This window comes from Marmota marmota, unplaced genomic scaffold, assembly GCF_001458135.2.
Source record: "Marmota marmota marmota unplaced genomic scaffold, marMar, whole genome shotgun sequence".
NCBI lineage: Eukaryota > Metazoa > Chordata > Mammalia > Rodentia > Sciuridae > Marmota > Marmota marmota.
In genome coordinates, this window is record NW_026000174.1 from 64943069 (window position 1) to 64967495 (window position 24427).

The window sequence follows — 24427 nt, forward strand, 5'->3', positions numbered from 1 at the left end:
GCTGGTGGACTCGGGAATTTTGTTACAGCAACAGAAAACAGACTAATAAACTCTATTTTTCAGACCCTAGACCAAAGAAATTGGATGAGATTGAGTTTTAGGGTGCAAGGTAGAGGGTGTTAAAAACTGAAGTTGTTGAGGAGGGTTGGGTCTGATCCTGATGAGCCTTGTAAGAGAGTTTAAACTTCATCCCAATGGGAAGTCACCAAAAGATTGAGGCAGGGATGCAATACAATCTTTCTTGCATTTATTAAGTGCTCTTTCAAATCTCTAAATACAGATTTGAGAGTAGTCATTAGCTCTGTGGTTGACAATCAATCTCTGGAGTATGTTGAAGTTGTCCATTATGGTAGGCAAGAGCCACTACTGAGTGCTTGAATTGGGCTGGTCCAAATCAAGCTATGCTGTTGGTGTAAAATACATACCAGATTTTGAAGGCTTAGTATGAACTTAAAACTACAAACTATTTCATTAATAACTTTTATATCGATTGATGTTGCGATGGTAATATTTAGGTGTGTTAGGCTGAGTAAAATGTATTTTTCATATTTAGTATATTATTAAAATGATTTTCATCTTTTTCTTTTCATTTTTAAAAAATGGCTGCTAGGAAATTTCAATGAAAATTTATACAGATGGCTCATATTATATTTCCATTGGAATGTGAGAGGCAGAAGTCCTGGGGAAAGATTTCTGAGAGACGTCAGTGCTTAAGAAATGATAGAGGAAGAATTGCTGCTTTTGGAATTGTTTAGTAATGAGGAACAAAACTCCCTCAGCTTAAACAAGAAGAGAAATTTATTTGGAGAATTCAGGGCTTCTTAACAGAACTCAGTGACAGATAGTGCATCCAGGGCTGATAAGGAACAGGGACTTGGAATTCAGTAAAAACCATTATAAATAGTCTTGTCATTTTTTTTTTTTTAAATGTCTGGGTCCATGGAGCCTCTTTTTCTCTGTGCATCTCTGTTCTGCTCTTTTTGCTACTGTCTTTCTGTGCTCTGAGCCAGCCCAAATTCATGCTAACCTGCCTTCCCAAAGCAAGTACCAAGAGATGGATGGAACCCTCTGCTATGGTTTGGATGTGATTTCTCCCCCAAAGTTGCATGTGTTGGAAGACTGGTCCTTAGTGGTGTTTGGAGGTGATGAAACCTTTAAGAGACTGGTGGTCACTGGGGTGTTGCCTTTGGAAGGAATTAAAATAGTTCTTACAGGACCCCAGTTCCCACAGAAGCTGGTTTTTATAAAAACAACAATTCTGGCCCCCCGAATCTCTGGTTTCCTGTCTTATCAAGAGATCTCATCTACATGTGCTCCCACTATTGTGTTGTCATCTGCCTTGGGGTCCTTACCAGAGGCTAAATAGATTGGGCTACCCTCATCTGAGACTTTCAGCTTTCAAAGCTGTGAGATAAATAGGGCTCTTTTCTTTATGAAGTATCCAGCCTTGGGAATTTTGTTACAGCAACAGGAAACAGACTAATACATTCTACCTCAGATCTCAGACCAAGAGGGAGCATGTGATCAATGAGATTTGGATCTAGAGTGCCTTCTGGTCTAGTTAGTCACAACAAGAAGTAGAAGGTCATGAAACTGTTTGACTAGCAGACCTTTGAAGAAGGAGTGGGGGCAGGACAGACAAAGTGACCAAGTGACTCTCATTTATCAGAACCTTTGAAGAGCATAAGAAGGAGCAGCCAGTTCATGGGAGGGAGCTGCGAACATGCAGTGAGGTGTGGATGCAGCACAGGGAGATGATGAGTGTCCCTAATGAAAGCAGTGTCAGAGAAGAAGGGGGCAGGAGCTGGAGTGTATGGGGAGGTGAATGTAGTTAGAAAGGAGATGTGGAGGAGGCAATATATAACTTATATTGTTATAAAGTACCCAGCCTCTCCCTTATGAGGTGTGGCTTTAGAGAGAAGAAAGAGACAGTGTAGCCCCTGGAAGGAGCTCTGGCTTCCGGGGAGGCTTTTGGATTTTGTTAAGATGGAAGAGGCCTGAGGCCTTTTGCTGTGACTAGAGAGAACCAGGGAACAGTGTGGCAGAAATAGCATTCTGCCACGGCTACGGCGGTCTCAGTTAAATAGGAGATAAAACTGACAGCACTGGGCCTGTGGTTGGGTCATGGATCAGATATTGGGACACACAGGGGAGGAGAGTCAAGACTGTAAGGGCCCCAGCTTCTGTTTGCAGCCACTCTGGGCTTGTTTGATCATCTGCTCCCACGCGTGCGAGGAACATGTAGAGACACACACTGTTTCCAAGCACAGGTCAGATGGGCACATACCTCAAAGCACTTGCACAATCATGCTGATACGGTCTGAATGTCCCCCAAACTCATGTTGAAACTTAATCCCTGTTGTGGTGGTATTAAGGGGCAGGACATTTTGGGAAGTGATGAAGTCATAGGGATCCTGTTATGGTTTAGATGGTAAATGTCCCTCAAGGACTCATGTGTTGAAGGCTTGGATGTAGCAGATGGCACTATTGGTAGGTGGTGGCACTTTTAGGAGGTGGAGCCTAGTAGAAAGAAGTTGGGTCGGGGGGTGTGCCCCTGAGTCCCCTTCCTCTCTCTCTGCTTCCTGGTGTTCATCAGGTGAGCTGTGCTCCACCACGTGTTTCCAGCCGTGATGTTCTGCCTTGGCCCCAAAGCAAGGGGGCCAAGTGACTATGGACTGAAACCTGAGCCAAAATAAATTTTTCTTCCTTTTAAGCTTTCATCTCAAGTATTTGCTCATAGTGATGGAAAGCTGACTGACATAGCTCTGTTTCCAGATTTAGATTTCTGCCCTTGCATTATTCTGACACATGGGGAAGAAGCAAGAAGGGCCTCACTAGACATTGAATATTGGTGCATTGACCTTGGATTTCCCAGCTTTCAGAACTGTAAACAATAAACTTATATTGTTATAAAGTACCCAGCCTCTGGCAGTCTGTCATAACAGCACAGACTAGGACATATGCACATGTTCACATCTACCCAACTTGCATATAACCAGGTGTCCATATCTGTATGTACATCCAGGCACAGATGGACAGATGTGTGTGCTCTCATATTCACATGGTACGGGTCTCCTTCCTTACCTCCATTTCTGAGCGGCATGGTTTAAATTCTTTACTGCTGTTTATTGAAATTTCCCATTGAAGAAAAGAATTGGGAACAAGAAGAAGAAACTATTAGGACTGATTCCGGGGATCTCAGGAGAACAAGGCTGGGACACCAGGGGAAGGCTGGGACACAGTAGAAAAAGGATAGACAGAAGAATGGCAGGGAGGATGAGTGCAGGGGTGTGGCTCGAACTTGGGACTGGCCAGGGATGGGATGGGGACTCTGGTGAAGGAGGTGGTGGTGGAGATGCCTTCACTGGCTTCTCCAAAGGCTTTTTCCTGGGAGCATGGACCCATCCTGGCCCTCCCCCCAACCTCCAGGGTACCCACGGAGCCCAGAGGCAGGCAGGATCTTGGTGGGGATCAGTCTCTGGAGGACTGGGAAAGGGGGGTCCCTTGTCCTCAGCTGGGGTCCCGGCCTGATTCACAAGGCTTCAGAGGGATCCTCTGGGATGCCTTTTCTGCTTCTGGCTCCTGCTTTCTCTTCTTTCCTTGATGGCGCCTAGAGACAGAAAGTTCAGGAAAAGACTTGAGCCCTGATCTGTTTTCCCCAGGCGGAGCCCTGGTGGGGGCCAGAGGCGGAGAACTCACCAGTTTTGCAAATCTTCGATGGTCTCTGGCAGGGGCCGATTGAGAGTCTCAGGCAGGAAGAAGGCAGCACTGCCTCCCAGTAGGGCCATGGTCCCGTAGATGACATTGGGGATGAAGGGCTTCACCTCACCCGTGATTTTCACCAGTGGGGCTAGCATGCTTCCCACGCGGGCCCACAGGTTATTAATGCCCATACCTGTTTGCCTGGGGGGGTGGGTTTAGAGAGGGTTGGCAGCCTGTGTGTGGGGTTCTTAAAGGATGGCCTTGGGACCCCTGGGTTGGGGGGTAGGAGGATGCCACACTCCCATCTGGCCCTGTATCCTTTGGCTGGGCCTTTCCCAAATCCAGCACCTACCGGACAACTGTGGGGTAGAGTTCACTTGTGTAGAGGAAGAGGCAGCTGAAGGAGCCAGACAGGCATCCCTTTCCAAACACAGCCAGCGCTGTCCTCAGGATCTGCATGTCTGCAGAGGGAAGAAAATGTGGAGGACCTTGGAGTTAAGGAGGACTCAAGTATTCTTATTCTTTAGCAGACTTTGCCTCCTCTTTTGCTTTGGCGGCCAGGAAGCTCATACCCCAACTTAAAGGTAGTAGCCCCTCTGTTATTCCTAATGCTTTGCATGCTTGACACATGTCCTGCTGTGTTTGTGTTTTCCCCTGGCCCCAATTCCTATTCCCACTTAAACTTGTTCTTCTAAAATACCTCAAGTTCTTTTGGAAGGATGTACATGCATCAGTAAACATAAATACAATAAAAGTGGTTTTTCCAAGTTTATACTGGGGTGTTTTTCATGGATTGGACTCTGTTGTTTCCCCATTTCAGATCCTTCTCTGCAGTGATGAGCCCCAGGACATGCTCAGTTCCTAAGCAATTCCTCACACTATTCAGACTCTACCATATTTTGCCCAGTCCGAGTGACATCTGTAAAAGACATTTGATATCATTTAGCCCAACTGAATTATTTTCTAGAAGAGAGACCTGACCTCAGAGAGTGTAGGGACCAGTTCAAGGCAACATGGTGAATAAGAGGCAGAGCCAACAGAGTTGGAGTCTTGGTCACCCACTTTCTAGCCTGTGGCATCTGAGGGTTCTGGGGTAGCCCCAGCCTCTTACCTGAAGGCACAAAGATGAGAGCCAAGATGGCCCCTCCTGCCAGAAGCAGCACAATGGCCTGAGTGATGTGCCGGCCCAGATAACTTATGGAGAGGATGGTGATGAACTTGGCTGGGATGTCGACCCCGCCAAAGATGATCTGGAGGATGTAGAGATTGACACCAAATTCTTCCACCCCCATAGCCAAGCTGTAGTAGGCAAAACCAGTGGAAAACCTGAGGGACAGAGAGGGATTGGTTAACATCTGCAGCCAGGCTGAGGCCTCGTCCCATACTGGTCACTGGGTCACCAGAATGGTGAATAGTCTCATTTCTTGTACCATTTGCAACTGATTGGTGGGGAGTGCTTGAGGCAATTTTGAGGTTTCTGAGATTGCGTCTACATTCTGTGCAAACGTGCTGGGATTGATTGACATGTCTGACATGGGCATGGTTGAGGGTGTCATGGCACAGGTGCCCTTATTATTCTCTAGAGAATAATGGGACTGGAGGGACTCTCAGAGACCAAAGGAGGCAATAAATAATCTTTCTTGGTAGGAAGCAGTTGAACATCTGGATTGAGGAGGTAAAAGTCGAGCTGTGCACAGGGGTCAAGTGCTTCTCCTTCCCCTCTTGGAACTGTGGAATCCTTTCTGCAGGGTGCTGAAAAAGTTCATTACTATTCATATAGAGATGGTCAGGATGGAGAGTGGTCTCACAACCAGGTCACAGAAAGGGTTTTGAGGAAGTTGTAGAATGTCAGACAGAAGAGAAAACTTGGGAGACACATAATTTCTGTCTGCAAGTCTGAAGTCCAGAGGGTCAGCCTTGCTCTGTGGGGTTCCAGAGGGCAGAGCTGGGCCAGAGGGTGGCAATGCCCAGAGTCAGGCTTGGGGAAACAGCCATTGATGGGATGTACTAGTGCATTTACCCTGGGGGTGGAGGCCGTTTGTGTGACCTTAGAGGGAAGCACACCCTGTTGGTTGAATGTGGCTGTGGGGCAGGGATGCAGCAGATATCTGGGACTGAGTCTGGACTGTGGTGCTCAGGGGAGGTAGCCCCTTGACCTCTTTTGCAGATGCCCTAGGTATCGCCCTTATGTGAGACTACTGGAGGCCTATTCATCACCCCTGCCTTGGCAAGTATGGGAGAGAGCGATGGTACGTTACCAGGCCAGGGAAAGACAGAGGGTCATATGGCGCAGGATGGGTATCCGAAATAGGTCAGTTGTGCCATACTTGATCTTGGCCAAGGAGATGTCCTTCTGCAGGTTGAACTTCAGCTCCTTGGGACAGAGGAGAGGCAGGGGTGCTATTAGTGGACTAGCTGGTGGGCAGAAGAAAGGAAGGGAGAGAGGCACAAACCGGTCCCACTAGAAGAATTAATTTGGGGGATAAGATGGGATGTGGGCTGTGACCGTAGGAAACAGAAGTGAGTGGAGGGCAGCCCTAGAGCAGAGCACAGGGTCCTGCCCCTGACTAAAATCTCTCTCTGCCCCTACCTCCAAGCTGAGCTTTTCCCCCTCCTCCTTCTTGCCATTGAAGGCAGCCACGTGTTGGAGTGTCTTCAGGGCCTTGGAGAACCTTCCATTTAGGACCATCCAGCGTATAGACTCTGGTATCCACCTGGGGGCCAGAGTCAAGTCACAGTTGCTCCTCCCACTCCAGAGTGAGAGGCTGGAAGAACATCAGCAGCCAGGGCCAAAGGGTAGGAAGTCTAGAAACCTGAGCTGCCTGATGGCAAATTCCGTGGAATTTAAACTTGGCCCAACTTTGCACCTGGGCTGCCTGTAGCCAGCACAAATTCCAGTATTCTCTTCTTTCCCTTCTGAAAGAGACTTTCCTCTGCCCCCCACCTGAGTGTCTTGTTGTTGTTGGGTGTCTTCCTTGGCTGAGAGCCCCAGGCCCTAGGCTAGGGCAGGTGGAGCCTGGGGAGGGGATGGCATGTTCAAGGCTGGACACATGGAGGGTCCTGCACGTGCACCTCTCCAGCTTTTCTTGGGCTGAATTTTCCATCTCTTTATTGAAGAAAGGTCAGGGTTGCAGTCTCAGGGAAGCTTGGGAAGGAGATTTTAGGCCAAGGTGAGGGCTGTGGCCTAGGGAATGGGCTGGAGGATTCTTTGTCTCTGCAAAGGACCAACAATATGTGTGTGTGTGTATGTGTATAGTGTGCAGTGTGTGTGTGTGCGCGCTACTCTACTGTGTCCCAGGCTAGGCTTTTGGGGTTGACTTATGCTGAGCAGTCACCTGAGGGACTAGGTGAAGAGGAATGGAGAAGGACAAGGTGAGGGGAGAAAGGAGTGGTGTTTGGAAAAGGCTGGTCCAAAGTACGGTGAGCTCCAGCTGTGACCTCCAAAGGTTCTCAGAGCCTAGCTCTGGTGAGGTCCTTGGAAATTGATATTGGTCTCCTGGTTTCAGCTGATGGTGATGGTTTCCTGGACCTATTGCTATCTACCTTCATGGTCTTGTGGTTTTGGTTTCTGCTCTGGCAATCTTCTGAGTCTGCTGTCCCCAAGGTTATCAAGAACCCACAGGCCATGGGCAGGACCTGAACTCTTCTTCTTTCCCTGAGAATAATGGTGGCAATGGCTTCCAATTAGTGAGTCTTCCTGTGGACCAGAATCACAAAACTCTGGCTAACAGTATTCCTATTTTATCTAAGAAATTTTGAGGTTCAGAGTAGGAAAACTTGCCCCAAGTCAACAGTGAAGTGGCTTGAGCCCTTGACTGTTCTCTGCTGACACCTGCTCCTATTTTCTCTCCTAACCTTGACTACTCCTACTCTGTTCCCATCTGAGGTTGTGGATGTGCCTCTGGGCTCCCCCCTGGGCCCTCTGACCATCTCTCTTGCTCTGTCATCCCCAGATCTCAACCCTCGAAGGGCTACATTTATTTCCAAGTAGAGATTCTATCTCAATTCTTCACCTTTCCAAGTAACCTTGGGAGATGCCATGAAAAACAGAGACAATGTAGGCTGATGTCTACGTTGAATAGGGCCTTTATACATGATAAATGTTCAATTAAAAAAAAAACTGCTGCAAGATTTCATAACTTTTCCTGGGCTCATTTGTGATTTTCAGTATGTTGGCTTCAACAGTGAGCTATAGAGGCTCATTTCTTGTCTCTCAGTGTGGGCTTAGGTTCTATATGCTGATAATGAGCTCTCTGATCACTCTGTGTCTTATACCCACACACTTCTGTCCCCAGGCCAGAGTTTCTCTTTGGACATTCCTACTCTTTGTACTTCAAATCCGGAACATCCCAAATCCTGCAGATTCTTCCTTCAAAGTGTTTCTCATATTTATTCCCCAGAATCCTCCTGCCTGCATAGTTCCTTCCTTTCTGTTGCTTGTCCCCACCCACGTGGGACCATTCTTTCACAAACAGAACATTGGCTAGGCTTGAAAGCCCCACAGAAATCTTTCTGTCTCCCTCCACATGAAGTTGAAGCCTCCTTGGACTTCTGTGCTCTTCAGAGCTTGGCTCCATCCCATCCATCTCAACTCACCCCCTTCTTCATCTGCAGGCAGCCCCAAGAGCCCTCCTGTGCTCCTTCCTGCAGCATGCCTTGCTTAGGAACTACCCCACCCTCGGTGCTCTTCCTGGCCTCTGGGACTGGGGTGCTGGGGATAGACAGAGTTGGTCAGCCAGGTTAGGCTGAGGAGGGAGGAGAAAAGGAGAGGCCCACATACCAGGACAACAGGGAGAAGATGAAGTAGGGAACAGACACTGTTAACTGTAGCCAGCGCCACTGGGGGATGGCATAGGCCAGGCCGGACAGAATGAACTGGCCAGTAGTGTAGCAGTACCCAAATGCTGTCGACGAGATGGCCCGCATCCAGGTGGGCACCCATTCCACATCTGTGGAAAGAGTCCAGGGATCAGATTAGCTCCTGTTAGGGCCCAGGCACCTCCCTGTGAAGGGGCACCGGCTCCTACTTTCAATAGCTATTTGACCTGCTCCTAATCCTAAGGATTCACCATCCCTACTTTGCAAATGCTGCACCTGAGGTCCAAGGAGGTCAGACTCAAACCATGGTCTGTCTACTCCCAGTTCGCACTCTTTTTTATTTTTATTTTTTAAATTTTTGCAGTGCTGGGAAGTGAATCCAGGGCCTTGGCTGAGGTAGGCAGGTGTTCAGTCACTGGGCTACATCTCCAGTCCCTCTGGGTCATACTCTTGACCACTGCCTTTCCAGGGACAGGTGGCTTCCCTTGTTTTGCCTCAGTTTCTTCATCTTTATAATATAAATAACCAGCATCACTCACTCCTGCCCATGGGCGAAATGTGACTGTACCTAGTGGAGTGCCAGGCTCAGGGTAAGTCCTCAGATGGATAGCTGCCATTATTATGCCTTAGGGCAGTTATGTTCAGAGCGGGCCTCTGCGGCCCTGAGAGGGGCAGCACCTTGACCAAGATCCCAGGGAGTCCTCTGGTTGAACCAGGCTCAGACCTGCTTTCTCAGCGTTTGGCTGGTGACCCCCACCCCCAAACCCAGTTCCTTGGCCCCCTGTGGCTCACTCAAGATGACCGTGCTCAGGACAATGCCTGAGATGCTGAAGCCCGTCAGGAAGCGGAAGACTATGTAGAAGGAGAGGGTGGGGCTGAAGGCTGTGCCTGAGCCGCTGGCTGCCAGCAGTAGGTAGCTGCACGTCAGGATGGGCTTCCGGCCAAACCTGCAGCTCAAAGGAGAGGAAGGGCCAGGTTAGCCACCGTGTGCCTGCCAAGATGAGTGACTCTGCAGGCTTTGGGGCAAAGGGCTGGACCCCTCCTTTGCCTCCCCACTGCGGCTCAAGGACCAGGTAGAACACATAACTCCTTCCCCAGATAAATCCTTGCTGTAATTGCTGTTTTTCAACAAGTTTGTGGTTAAAGTGTTGAGTTAATGAGTTATCTCCTCCAACCCTAACTTAGCTGACTGAGCAGGGGTCAAAAGACCACTTATCTCTAAGCAGTCCATCTGTACTGCCTTTGTGCAATCATCATGCTGTGTCCAGAAACCTGGAGGCCTCTGGGTGTGGGGAGGCCCCAAGACTTAAGTTGTAAGGCTCTGGGGCAGACAGGAGGCTGTGGCCTAGAAAGGAATGGAACTTGCCCAAGGTCCCCCAGAGAGGCCCATCTCTCCTATCTCTCCCAGATCTTTTCCTCTTTGAGAGGGCATGGGCCGAACAGAGTGGGGAGAGGCTGCTCCCCCCACCCCACTGTGGGCTGTGCCCAGCTCTCACCTGTCAGACAGTTCTCCAAGCACGAGCCCTCCAATCAGGATGCCTGCCATGAAGATAGACTGGGCCATCTCCTTCAGTTTCCCGGAGCTGCATACCAGATTCCACTGCACGGGAACGAGGCAGGGCCAGGCCAGCTCAGCGCAGACCTGAATCTGACCCACGCTCCCATTCCCACCACCGTGGCTTGGCTTCCCTGAACCTGGCTCCTACCTCCCAAGCACCAATTCCTCTTTCTACCTGGCCGGGCAGCTTATTGGGTCTGCCTGGGCCTGTGGGTCCCTGATCCATGATTGTGTCATAACAACATCTCTCAAGCATGTGTGGCGTGTCACATGGCTTAGAGTCTTCTCAGCTGCTCCATCCAGATCTGTCCCAGCCTCCTTCCTCCTTCCCTCCAAACTTGCCCATGTCCCTGTGACTATTTGCCTCTTTCCCTCCCCACTGACACCCAAGGCCAGTCCCACTGCCTGGACCCTTGGCCTCACCCTCTCTCCTCCATAGGTCGTGTGCCGTAGCCTCTCCACTTCCCTCCATCCCCCTTCCTCAGTCTCCCTGTCTCCTGACTCCTCCCCAACATTCGTGTGTCTTCAAATCTCTGCAACGTAAAGCCTCTTTCCTTTCCACATCCACTTTATTTCTCTTCTCCCTTGCATCTCCCTGTTCTTCTCTCTACTCGGTTCTCAATTCTGTCCCCACCAGCCCCTGAAGCTGCACTCCCCAAAGCCCCTGTGATTCCCTTTTCACTAACAAAATGGGATCTTCTGTATCTTGAACTGGCTTGGCCTTCGTCACCATGGGCACTGCTGACCTCTCCCTCCGCCCCCCACCCCCGTGCTCGTCACCAGTCCTCCTTTCCCTCCCCAGCACCTTTTTCTCCTCCCAGCCCTTACAGCCCTCCCAGGGCACCTCCTGGATCCTCTTCTCTGCGGCTTTCCCCACATATGCTCTCTGCTCCAATGGCTTCCATTTTTATTTACGCAGAAGATCCCAAATCCGTCTTTGCAGCCCAACCTCTCTTCTGGCCTCCAGACCAGGAGATTCTGCTGCCTACTTGAAAACACCCCAGGACGATGTCACACCCCCATCTCAGGCTCGGGGGGACTTGTCACCTCACCCTTTGGGAGGTTCCAATCTCAGTGACTGGCAACTTTCCCTTTTTAAAATATTTATTTAAAAATTTATATTATTTTAAATCAATGAGTTATAATTGTATTACATTTATGGAGAACCATGTGATGTTTTGATATATGTGGAGAGATTAAATCAAGAAGAGGAACATACTATCACCTCACTTACTTGACAGTGTTTTTTGGTGGAGGTGCTGAGGATTGAACCCAGGGACTTGTGCATGTGAGGCAAGAACTCTAACAACTGAGCTACATCCCCAGCCCAGTTGACTTTTTTTTGTGTGATGATATATATATATGAAATTTCATCTTAGTTATTTTGAACTATACAGCGTGTTATTATTGGCTGTTGTCACCCTGCTGAGCAATAGATCTTAAAACCTACTCTCTGTCTAGCTGAAACTTGGTGCCGTCTGTATCTCTCGACCAATAACCCCACCTACTCACTCCCTCCACCTCCCCCAAGGCCTTTGACCACCGTCACTCTATTGTCACTTCTAGCAATTTAACTTTTTTTTTTTTTAAATACTGGGATTGAAATACATCCCTAGCCCTTTTAATTTTTTTTCTTTCTTTTTGAGACAGGGTCTTACTAATTTGCCTAGCTGGCCTCGAACTTGCTATCCTCCTGCTTCAGCCTCCCAAGTAGATGGAGTTATAAGAATGCACCACCAAATCTGGCTAGGAATTCAACTTTCTTTGGATTTCACATATAAGGGAGATGATGATGGTAACCCTCTCTCGACTCCACCTCCTCTCTCCCTACCCCACAATTGTCTGACTCTCAAGTTTCTTATTTAAAAAAATATATATTTCCTGAATCTGGATTCTTCTCTTTCTACTACAGCTGCCTTAGTGTGGGGCTCACCTTCTTTCCTTGGATTAATAATGACAGCTGATGCTTACTGAGGGCTCACTAGGTACCTTATTATGTAGGAGCTAATATCATCCCTATTTTATAGACAAGAAGACTGAGGCCCAGAGAGAATTACTGTGACCACCTTCTGGCCTCTCCTTTATTCTCATCCCCACTTTTCCATTCCTTCTCTGAGAACCTGAGTGGCTTTCTACAACACCAGCTCCAACCAGGTTTCTGTCTTGCCAGAAGCACTCGCTGGCTTCCTCTTGCCCTTTGGGTAAAGCTCTATTGGCAAGTTTCTAAGCCCTAGCCTACCTGTCTGCTCTAATCTCCTGCTAATCCCCAACACACACCCTTTGCCCCAGCCATCCTGAATTATTTGTATAATGAAGTGGAGAATTTTATTCATTAGCAATGCCTCCCTAGAATGTTTTGGAAATAGAACAGTGTGGGGGAGAACCACATATCCCAGGGAACTCTTGTCTACTTTCCTCTGCTGGAAGTGAGGGACGATGGGGCTGGATGAAGATTCCAGGTCTTTCAGCTGTCCTAGAGTGGCCCAGCATGGCCAGCAAGCCTGGTGGTCCCTTCTAACAGAGAAGGAGTCTGATGGTGTGTGTGTGTTGTGTGTGGGGGGAGGTAAACCAGGAAGTGAGGGTGCATGGGAAGGAGCAGGCCCGTGGATGTCTAGACAGAAAGTAATTTGTGGCATGTGCTGTATAAAACCCTTTTAGGAAAATCTAGAGGAAAGGCTTACTATCCACATAAGTTCATCCATCCCTTCTTCCATAGTATATAGCACATTTCCCAGGTGACCCTGTAGCTGCATGTGGTCCTTGATAATGACATGTGAGTGGAAGGTACATGTTTCTTCTACCTCATTCACTTAACAGGAATCCCTGGCATGGACTTCTATGCTTTCTCTCCTTGACAACAACTGGAACAACTTTGGAAGTGTGGAGTTGAAAATGTCAGAACTGCTGTTAGTCCGGGTTCCTAAATGACCCTTCGGAGCATACCCACCATCATCAGCCTGAAATACAACTCTTAACATGAGAAAGAGAAAAGTGCTGCTGTATTTTTTTAAGCCATGAATTGTCGTTGACTCTTTTGTAATAGCAGCACAGCCTTTCCTCATACAGCCCACAAGAAGTTGCAAATGAAAATTAGATTTTTATCTAACCTCAACAGTATTTAGTGTCTTAAGAAATCGAGGGTCTGTTTGGATCATGAGAGGGTCAATGTCAGATCTTCTTGTGTTAGTTTGAGGCTGCCACCTGCTCCACTGTCTGAGACCATATCTGCTGGGTCTTGGCTTCTACTATGAGACTTGAGATCTTGTGGGCTTTAGAATAACTGTCATGAGCTAGTTTCTACCAGAACATTGAGAAATTCACAAGAAATATTATTCCAGAATGAACTCTGAGTCATGTTTAGAACGGGTTAGAAACCTGAATGGCCTATGAGGCCCTGTGAGATCTGCTCCCACCGCAGCCCTGTTGTCTCTCTGCCCTCATCTCCTACTTCCTGCTCCCTTTCACACTCTGCTCTGGATGAATTGGTCACCTCGCTGTCCCATACACCTGTCAGCCATGCTCCTGCTTCTGAGACTTGGCATACATCTTTCTCTTTACCTGGAATGCTCTTTCCTTGGATCTTGGCTTCCTCCAACACCTCCTTCAGATCTTAGCTCAAATGTTATCTCCTCAATGAGACCTTCCTTTATCCTCCTATTTAAAATTATACCCCCTCTGAAAACTCTTTCTCTCTACCTTACTTCATTTTCTCTATGGTTTTGATACCATCAGGCATACTGCCTCTCTTTCTTTGTTTTAAAAATTTATTGTCTATTTCTTCCCCAAGAAGTCAGCTTGATGAGGGGAAGACTTTTAGTCTGTTTAGTTCACTACTGTACTTTAATTGCCTGGAACAGTGCCTGACACATAGTAGACACTCAATAAATACTTGTAGAATGGAACAAGTGAAAATTCCACAGAAAGAACAGAGGGATGATGAGAGGTTTGCTGAGATCTAAAGAAGAGGTCATATGGTCTACACTCCACTTTCCACGAGAACTGACCAACATTGCCAGAATGAGTACATACCGGGATGGATTATATCTAGTACAAATCACACAGCCACATGTCAGTGAGGAGAGAAGGGTTCTTTCACAATCAGACTGGAAAAACTTCTATGGAAAATTGTGTACTGGAGGGTTATCACTCTTTGATGAAATCTTGAAGCTAAGGAGGAGGAGTGCTGCATAGTTAAAGATTAAAAAATCTGAACTTCAATGCACTCTAAATTGCTCCCAGAGATTTCCAGAGATTTCATGGTTAATGAAGCTCATCAGAACTGATAGAAAGAAAAATGTGGTTATGGCTTCCCTGTAGAGCTGCATAGACCCTGGGGCTCAGATCTGAGATGTGCAACTGTTGTGGGTTGAATCATGTCCCTCCAAAAGACACATTGAAGTTCTACCCTCTATTGCTTCAGAATAGGACCTCATCTGCAAAGAGGGTTGCAGAATATAATCAGCTGAGTTAAAGTGGGGTCATACTGGAGTAGGTTGTGCCCTTAGTCTGCCATGACTAGTGTCCTTTTAAGAGGAGAAGAGACACACAGGAGAATGTTAGGAGGGAGGCAGAGGTGGGCATGATGCATCTAGAAGGTGAGGAATGCCAAGGATCACCAGCAGCCACCTGAAGCCAGCAGAGGCAAGGAAGCAGTCTTCCTTTGAGTCTTTATAGAAAGCACAGCTGCACCTTGATTTGAACTTCTAGTCTCCAGATCTGTGAGACAATGTGATTTCTGTTGTTTTAAGCCCCCAATTGGTAGTACTTTGTCTGAGAGCCCGAGGAAATGAGTATGCTGCATGATTCCTGCATGTCTGAAGTATCTGCCAGCCTGATAGGCACTAATGGGGAAGGGGTTAGGAATAGAAGAGCATCGTAATGAGGGAACCAGATACAGAGCGAGTGGAAAAGGTTTTTAAAGACATCCTGGGATGTTGGGGAGAGGAAGATATTTAGAGAGACTTTTGGCATGCTTTCTGTGTAGTTAGCTGTGCAAAGCCCCTCAGAAGGCCCTGTTAAGAAAACCTGAGGCAGAAAATTCGATTAAAGAGAGTGATTTGTATTTCCTTTGACTGTGACTGCATGCATGGCTGGTGGAGTCCTTGGATTTAATCAGGTCACACTGTGATTCAACAAAAGCTCCATTGCCAATGGGTTCCTCTTTGCTTTTACACTTGCTACAATCCCCTTACTCTGGTCATGTTGCCAATCCTTTGAAATTCACGTCAAGATCATCCTTTCTGAGTGCCAGGAACTTCTTTTCTGGATGTCTGGCACAAGAAGGTGGCCAATAAATGTGTATGAAGTGAATAAATACCCGAGAAGCATGTCCAGACTCTGGGTGGAGGTGAGGTGGCCCTGGTCTCTCCTTAAGCTCCCTGCAGCCCCATTTTTACCTCCAGCAGGTGCATATCACGCAGCATTCTACACGCTTATTTACTTGTTTTCCTCTCCTGTAGTTCACAACCTCTTTGAGGACAGAGAACATCTCATTTGACTTTTTATCCCTGGCAGCTATCAGAGTAGTTAGTAATAGTAAATGTTAGTATTTGTTTAATGAATAATGATAACCCTGGGTTATCATGCATATTTTCTGATGAGGCCAGAGAGGGAGAGGTAACTTGCTGGTTGGAGGGATCTAGTTACTAGCTTCCTGGTGCTTCTAGCCAGTCCTCGGCATGGCCTTGGTTCATTCTTCTCATCAACTTTGGACAATTGTACATCACACCCTTGCTCTCAGCATCCTAGTCTAATGTTATTTATTTTTTCTTTTCTTGGAGTTTTATCTTAGCCCCAAGGGAATGGGCTTTTGGAAGCAATGGATAGGAAGCTCACTTCCCTGTCTTCCGGCATGGTCTGATGCACCAGGAAGGTGGTAGGGAAGAGAGATAAGGACTACTATGGCTCAGGAGAAAGCTTTGTGAGTAATGTCATAATAATGTTATGAAATAGGCACCATTATTGTCTCCATTTTTAGAAGAACCAGAGGCACAGAAGATAAATGATGTGTGCAAGCATTGCTTGGTTTATTTCAAGGCAGAGACTCAAACTCAGGTCTGATGAACCCCCAGCTGATGTCCTATTGCTACAGCTCCCCAGTGGCCCACTGTGTGCTGCGCCCTGAGACCGAACTGCCAGAAGAAAGGCTTAAGACGTGGCATCTGTTGTTTGGAGCCACCACAAGACAGCATGGCCCAGGATGGAATCATGGTTGGAGGAGGTGGTCAAGGTAGGAGCCGGTGATCTGGTCAAGGTCCAAAGTATGAGGTGAGGAGAGGTTTAGAAGCTGAAGCAGCAGCAAAAAGAGTGGCCAGGAGACCCCTTCTGAGGGTAAGGCAGAAGGTAGGCTACGAAGGTCAGGACAAGCCATTCGCCATGATCAGCAGGAGGAGTGGAAAACTGACTTCAAGGACCTCACACATCCTCTCTTCTTCCTAGAGCTAGGGCAAGGAAACAGCCTGTCTTAACATTGGGGCTTTTAGAACTAGGCCAGACCTTGGGGAGAATAGCTGCTTCCCCGTGCCTTATTAGATCCCAGATGAAACTGGGACTAGGGAAAAAGGGCCAAAGAGGATGAGCCAGGTTTTTTGTTTGTTTGTTTTGTTTTTTTGTACCAGGGATTGGACCCAGGAGCACTTAACCACTAAGCCACATCCCCAGCCCTTTTCTGTATTTTTGTTTAGAGATAGGATCTCACTGAGTTGCTTAGGGCCTTGCTAAGTTGCTGAGGCTGGTTTTGAACTCATGATCCTCCTGTCTCAGTCTCCTGATCCGCTGGAATTACAGGCATGTGCCACCACCTGGCTGAGCCAGGTCTTGGGGAGCATCAAAAGGACTTGAGCTCCATCTCTGCCATTTAAGAGCTATGTGTTCCTCAGACAGCTACTTCTCTGTGGTTCAGCATCCTCTTCTGTACCTGTAGGTACGTGGTACCTGCTTCTCAGGATTGTAAATGATGTACTCAGTGAAGAGCACTCAGCACTATACCTGGAAAACAGTGGACCTTCAATTCACAACCCTTTTTAAAAAAATATGTATTTTTTTTAGTTGTAGGTGGACACAGTACCTTTATTTTATTTCTATGTGGTGCTGAGGATCGAACCCAGTGCCTCAGGTGTGTCAGGTGAGTTTTCTTTCTACCACTGAGCCACAGCCCCAGCCTTTACAATATACTTTCTTCTTATTATTGTCTCATGTCATTGTACACCTGTGATGCAGGAGGTAGGGTATGGATTCTGGGCCAGAACCATCATGTCTGAAAAGTCTCCCTTCTGGACCTAGCCCAGTGTGTTACTCAATAAAGTGGGGACAGTGGTGCCTGGTTTGCAGGGTCATGAGAGAAGGAATGCAAAGCTATAGCTCAGTAGCTTTGAGTGAGTTCTTGACCCTGGAGATCTGACTCCTGTGCATGGGATCAGGGACTTTCTAGATCAGGGATGTCACTGGGAGTCATGCTGCCAGGAAGGTGGTCAGGGTGAGGCTCCCAGGTCCCCACCCAGGATTCGGACGGGAGGTTAGGAAAGAGGTGAAAGGGAGTGGTACCTGGGGCGGGGCTGAGGGCCACCAGTAGGGACAGAAGCTGGAATGGGGCTGGAGACGAGATGGATCAGTGCCCTGGAGCTGGGCAGCCTGGGGATTTGGTGATGGGGATGGAGAGAAGTCAGAAGTGGCTGACTGGGGATTCCGCAGGGGAACCTCCAGGGTACAGACCTACTTCTAGGAGACCTCTTGAGCAGGCTCCTTCCTTCTCTAGCAGTGACTGGGCCTCCAGTGACTCACTGATATGCTGGGGATGGGCTTCTTGTGGCCCTGGAGGTAGGATAGGGAAACTCAAGGCCCAGAAAGGAATCTTGGGGGCTTTAAAGGACTGCATCTTACTCATGCAAATCCAGGCCCAGGCCCCAGGGTCACAGGGCTGAGAGGTTCCATGGGGTGGGGCTGTGGGCTACACTCTGCTCCAGGGAACCCAGGGCCCAGCATGTAGGCTTCCATGCTTTCCAGACATAATAGAAAGGGCTTTGTTTCCTCTTAATGTCCCAGTAAAGCTCCTTCTGAAAAATCCTGACCTCGTCTCTGGTCTCTGCAGCACCAAGAGAAAGGAATTCGTGGTTACCCCTGCCAGGAAAGCTTAGGGGATCAGAAGGGGGAGGGAGGCCACCTCCATTCCCCTGTCCAGACCCCATTCTGGGCCAGCCCTCTCCACCAGCTCAGTCCTCTCACCCCATTCTACAGATGAGGGGACTGAATGAGGGGAGGTGACCCACCAGGTCCACCTGAGGAGCTCTAGGGGGGTCATCAAGATTGGCCAAATCTGGGAACCTGGGTGAGCCACGAAGTGCTGAGACAGAAGACTCCCCTTTTTACCGGAAGATCTCCCTACCATCTGTGGGGATGAATCCTCTTGTTTTCAGACATCTCCGCTATCAACATCCACAGAGCAGCAACAGCCGCTGACATTGATGGAATGTTTTGCAGGCACTAGGCCCTGTGCTGAGTGCTGTTCTTGGTTATTTCCTTTAATCTCCACACTTGCTTTCTTGTTCCTTTTCATGGATGAGGAAACCAAGACTTTTTGGAATTGTGACATTCCTCATAGGCAGTAGAGTCAGGTGATTTCTGGTTGCCTGACTTTACTCGACAATCCCAAGCTCATCGGGTCACCTGAACCAAGCTCTCTCATTATCAAATAACTCTGCCTTCTTCATTACCCTCCGCATCCAGTCCCCTGCCTCCGAGCTAGGATCCATCTCTAGGTAAGATCCAGCTACTGCTCTACCTCTATCACATGGGGGCCAGAACTGCATTTTGCCCCACCCCAAGCAGATGGAGTCCCATTCATGTTTGTGGCTGAATGAACAGAAAAATTAGAGGGCTCTGGCCTTGCTGTGTAGATACCAGCAGCTGGCTGGGTCTGGACATTTGGACTTGTCCAGTGGGATCTCATAGAGAGTCCCTAGGGAGTTAGATTCTGATACAGAGCTAAATGAGATCTGAGCTGGAGAAAGATGCAGTACCCTGAGGACTGGGACCCCTGCACCTCTTTGGGATGTAGATCTACACTGGTCTAGTCACTGGAACAGTGACTGGGAACTTGGCTGGCACAGAATGAATTGATACTTGACTGAGTACAAGGTCTTCAACCTCTGTTCTTCATGAGGCTTCCCTGCCAAGGAACCTGCCAGGGGCATGACCTGGAAAGGAAGCCACTTCCCAACAGTGTCTGCATCCCGCTATGCGAGGGAGCAGGTCCTTCATTGAGCACTGACTGAGCACTATTTACACATCCAGAACTGCGATGACAAAGATGGGCGGCAAAGACTCCTTGACCTGGAGGAGCCGCTGCAAAGTGTGGTGGGGAGCTGATCTTTGGGTAGTCTGTTCACCCAGCACCCTCTTGGGGTTCAGTGAGTGTGGTTGATCTCACAGATTGTGGGCTGGGGACCATGCATCCTGTGTGGCACCAGGTGAGCATGCAGGAAATGTTAGTGATGGTGCTACTTAACTGTTCCCCGTAGGTTTTTTGTTTCTTTGCTAGGTCATGTTTTTTGAGGACAGGGATGATGACTACTCCTTCTCTTTGTCTTCCCAGATGCACAGCAAGTCATCCAGGGAAACTTACAGCAAGTCACATAGGAAACTTACAGGCATATCTTCAGCTCCTTCCTGCTCCTCACCCTCACATCCACTCAGTGATCAGGTCCCACTGATTCCAACTCCCAACCTCTCTCGCTTCAGTCTCAACCATTCCTTCTGTCACCTCTTTCCTGAATTCCTGTGCAACTTGCTAATGTGTCACCCTGCTGCTTGACTAAAATGGACTACAAATCACTTTCTGATGTGTAGTCAAAGTGACAATTCTTAGAAGGAGGTTTGGGCATGCCACTCTCCTACTTAGCAACACCACTCTCAGTGGCCCCCTATTGCCCTTGTTACATACAGAGGTCCTTTCTACAGCCCTTCCTGGTCCTATGTCCACGGGCCTCCCTATTCCCACCGCTTGCTCCCAGCACTTGCATTCCTGACTGTGTTGCATTCTCCATGCATCTGTGACTTTGCATATGACCCCCGACACTGTGCCTTGTGCCTAGCATGTACTTGCCCACTTCAGCCTGCCCCCTAACTCTGTCCTCTCCTCAGGGCAGGCACTGTTGACGCCAGCAAGCCCTCTGAAATCCCCCTTCTGGGCTGGATAGAAACCTCTCCTCTGGGCTCCCAGAGCCCTCTGAGTTTACAAAGCACATATTCATTCATTCCACAAATATTTATTCCACAGAGCACCTCCTCTGTGCCAGGCATTATTCCAGGTGTTAGAGATACAGCGGTGAGTGAAGCAGCTGAAAGTCCCTGCCGCGGAAGCATGCATGTCCCACAAAACTACCCGTAAGGGGTGAGAACCTGTCCCCACTGGAGGTGGGCTCCTGGAGACCAGGCGGGGCTGCCTCAGTATTCAGCACTAGGTGTTGTTCCTAAGTGTTTTTGGATATTTGGTGCATTTCAGGAGCTATGCTTGATGCTGGGGAGGAAAAGTGAACATAGCAGGAATAAATGTAATCTAGGGGCTCTGAGAGCAGCTAACGCAATGGTCAGAAGCACAGCTCTGGGCCCAGGTGCCCGAGTGCAGGACCTCAGTCTGCCACTTACTGGCGATGCAACCTTGAGCAAGCTACTTAACCTCCCCATGCCTCAGTTTCCCCATCTGAAAAATGGGTTAGAATACTAACTATCCTATAGTGTTGTCAAGAAGATTAAAAGTATTAATATTTGTAAAGTGCTTAGAATAGTGTCTGGCACACAGTAAGTACTTTATAAATAAATAAATATTTAGCTGGGCATGGTAGTGCATGCCTATAATCCCAGTGGCTCGGGAGGCTGAGGCAGGAGGATCTCAAGTTCAAAACCAGCCTCAGCAACTTAGCAAGGCCCTAAGCAACTTAGTCAGACCCTCTCTCAAAGTAAAAAGAGGTTTGAGGGTATGACTCAGTGTTTAAGCACCCCTGCGTTCAATACATGGTACCAAAAAATTTTTTATTAAACAAAGGAATTATAATACAGAGACTCTGAATGTAAAGAGTATTGGATTCAAATCTAGTACTTCCCTCTGCCAGCAAAGGAAAGTCAGGGAGTCAGGCTGAACCTGTTTCCTCATCTGTGAACTGGAGATAATAATATTTCCCTTGAAGAGGCTACATCTCCTGGGATTCCAAGAGTCCACATCTGTAGGGTGGAACTAGGCTTTTGCAAGGTACTTCTACAGAGGCAAAAATCTGGATCCTGACTTTGAGGGACTTCTACTCAGATTCCACCCCCTCCATGAAGCATCCCTTGAATCCTGTGGTTTTGCCCTCACTGAACTCTCATAAACCCCTGGACCTCTTATGGGCTTTTGCTTTAAATTCCAGTTCTGAAACAAGCTGGTTGTGTGGCATTGAACAATCACTTTCCTTCTCTGAATCGTGTGTGTGTGTGTGTGTGTGTGTGTGTGTGTGTTAAATCTGTTAAGGGAGATAGAAATCACCCTTAACAGAGGATCATTGCTAGAATCAAATGAGACAATGTCTGCAAAGCACCAAAATGCGCCTGGCAGTTAGTAGATGTTCAGTAAATGGCAACTCCCTTTTCCTCATCTTCATCTTATCACGGTCCCCTGACTGGCCTGTCAGTTCATTGAAGAGTCTGATTTAACTCTGTAGTTCCTGGACATGGCAGATGAGAAAGTCAGCAAAACCCATGGAGGAATGAGTGCCGGGAGGCAAACCCATGGGTGCCTGTGCGGGTGGATGGGATGTTTCTTGGGTCTGCTCAGGAGCATTCCAACCCTTTGCTCCGTGAGATCCTCTTCCACACCCCTCCCACCTTGGGACCTCTGCACAGATGGAATCTTCCTCCTTCCCCTCAGGGTCTGGTCAACCATTCCTGTCTCAGCTCCAGGATCACTTCCTCCAATGCCCATCCCCACCTGCCCCCACACACAGCCCAGAGCCAGGTCACCGTCTAAGGTCAGAGCCAAAGTACTTTGAAGAAGTACTAATTGTTTCTACCCCCACTGGGATATAGACCCCTCGGGAGCAGGGACAGTGCATTTATGTATCCCAAGAGCTCAGCACTGTGCCGTCCAAAGAATAGGCTCTCAACATCTGTTGAAGAAAAGTTGGCCTCTGAGTGAAGAAACCAGCCCTCTTGGTTGGCTGCATCCATACCAGCTCCTTGCTCTTTGCCAGCCCAGTATCCTGTCCTGGAACCCTAAGCAAACTAGGCCCCCCGCTTTCTCTCCTGTCCACGAGCAGTAAGGGTACATGGGGTCCCTGAGGTAAGTTGAGGGAGAGGGGGTGCCAGGCATACCTCTGTCACAATGGTGTCCCTGGTGGTGTTGTAGACCCAGCCGTCCAGGCACGGCTCGGTGGCCCCCTGGGTGTCATTGGGCAGGCTGGTGTTGGGCAGATGTACGAAACGGAGGCACTTCTCAGGCTCCCCATTCGGGCCCATGGGGAGCACCCAGGGCCCTGCAGAGGTGTTGGGAGGCGGGCGACAGTGGTGGGCAGGGGTGGTGGCTGTGAAGATCTGCAGCAGGTTGTGGTTGGCCATGCCGAGGATTGGGAGGGCGAGCAAGGTCACATGCAGGTATTGGAAGGGGCCCATGCTGCCCACTCGGTCCAGAATCTCGGGGAAGGTCATGGTTCCAGGCAAGACGAGCCAGAACTGTAGGCAAGGCAACAGGTGGGGGGGAGGTGTGTGTGGATGTGTGCACGTGAGCCCGGGGAGGACTGCAGAAGCATGTGGATGAGGACGTGCCCAGATGTGTGTGTGAACACGAGTGTGTGGTGCTGTTTGTGTGTGTAAGATGTGGAGGCTCAGGTGTGTGCATAGATTCACGTATGGATGTACAAGGATGAGCCAGGTGCATGAAGAGACGGGGGATATCAGGTGTGGGCGTGTGCCCAGGTGTGTGGGCGTAGAGGTGTCTACAGGTACATGTACATTGAGGCTGGAGCATAAAAAGCTCAGCCGGGTGACTCTGAGCGCATGTGTTGTATGTGTGCACTTGTGGGTGAATGTGTGTGCTCAGCTAGACTGGTCACACAGGCTGCATGTATGGGACAGTGCAGGCCACACAGAAAGGACCAAGAGGACCAGCGCTGGATATTGGCTATGCAGGATGGATAGTGGGGTTGGGTGGGGACGTCCTGATTGCTTCAGGCAGACACACAAGGCTAGAGGACCCAGGCTGCCTGTTAAGAAGGGCCTCCCCAAGCCTAAGCTCTAAGCCTCCTGACTTTTGGTTGTTCCCTGGGGCTAGGACCCTCCATGCTGGAATATCAGAAAGAACCCAAGTAGGTCCCAGAGGGCACTAGAGACTCTACCAGAAATGGTGGAAAAGTAGGGTCTGGCCTTGCGGGGTAGGGAGGGGTCCTGGGTGTTGGGCTTGAGTGCCCTCTATCCCTTCTCACCTGGTGGCTGGGTCTGGCTTTGGAGGAGCTGGAGGTAGATGGAGACGAGGTCCCTGCTCTGTCCTAGGGTCCGGCAGCTGCTGAGGTTGGACAGCTCAGCTCTAACAAGTGGTGTTTGTGCCTCCCTCAGGGGGGCCTTATATAAGGCATAAGCTGTTTCCTGGGCTAATGTTTGACTTTCTTGGGAGGATTAACATCACTGGCAGGGAGAGTGCTGTGGACCCACCGAGCCCAGCTCTCCAGAAAGGGCTGCCTCAGCAAAGGCTGATGGGAGTGGGGGGTAGGGGTGGGGGAGGGGGACTGTGTGGCTGAGCATAGCAGGGGTGCCGGCTGGAAGAGGGCTGGGCAACCCAGGCAGACTCACCTAATAGAGTGTCTGGGAAGGGGTCTGGCCTGAGCCTTGATAGTCCAGGGTCCAGGGTTCCTTGACTCTGATGTTCTGAGAACGACCAATGGGAGAGCAGCTATTGCCTGTGAGCAGACAGCATTCTCTACCAGATCACCTATTTCTGCCTCCCAGGTAGGTGCATGGGGGTTGCCTCCCAGGAAGTATCAGGACATATCCAGATAGAAAATGTCCCTGACATCTGTCCTTAGGCCCAGGGCTGCCGTACATTGGCCCCCTGGAACAACTAGGGTCTCCCCTGCCTGAGACTCTGCCACAGGCCACCCCTTGCATCCTACTCTCAATGGACACAAGTGGATGCTTCCTTCTGAGGATCAACTATAGTCTCTACACTTTTTGTTTCTCTGAATATAATTTTAATTATATAATAACATGTTTCTTGCACAAAATGTAGGGTATACAGACAAGCCAAATCAAACCAAACTAAATATACACGGTTTACTGGAGAGTCAAACAGGAACAGGAAGAGTTTAGGTATGTTCTTCTAGCCCTTTCTTC

The 24427-nt window shown here is 48.9% G+C and overlaps 1 protein-coding gene across 2 annotated transcripts; it reads right to left on the reverse strand.

Moving 5' to 3' along the window:
* Nucleotides 1-3105: 3105 nt before the first annotated feature.
* On the reverse strand, nt 3106-23681 carry Slc22a8 (solute carrier family 22 member 8). Of its 2 annotated transcripts, XM_015477311.2 has the most exons (11): nt 23524-23681; nt 22418-22774; nt 10017-10120; nt 9313-9467; nt 8483-8651; nt 6293-6416; nt 5961-6076; nt 4814-5028; nt 4055-4163; nt 3700-3903; nt 3106-3610 (listed from the first exon to the last, which is right to left on the reverse strand). In XM_015477311.2, exons 2-11 carry the CDS (start codon nt 22748-22750, stop codon nt 3511-3513), a joined length of 1629 nt encoding a protein of 542 aa, XP_015332797.1. In that variant the 5' UTR covers nt 22751-22774; nt 23524-23681; the 3' UTR covers nt 3106-3510. The 2 variants fall into 2 exon arrangements, with proteins under 2 accessions (XP_015332797.1, XP_015332798.1); XM_015477312.2 differs by lacking the exon at nt 22418-22774 and having other exon boundaries at nt 23524-23642.
* Nucleotides 23682-24427: the final 746 nt, after the last annotated feature.

What these genes read in the sequence shown, in the direction of transcription:
- Slc22a8 (XM_015477311.2), bottom strand. Translation starts at nt 22,750, where the DNA reads ATGACCTTCCCCGAGATTCTGGACCGAGTGGGCAGCATGGGCCCCTTC. An exon ending in CCTGAGCACGGTCATCTTGA is followed by an intron (nt 8,652 to 9,312) that starts GTGAGCCACAGG and finishes CTCTTTCCACAG; the next exon opens with ATGTGGAATGGGTGCCCACC. An exon ending in GGGAAAAGCTCAGCTTGGAG is followed by an intron (nt 6,077 to 6,292) that starts GTAGGGGCAGAG and finishes CTCTGTCCCAAG; the next exon opens with GAGCTGAAGTTCAACCTGCA.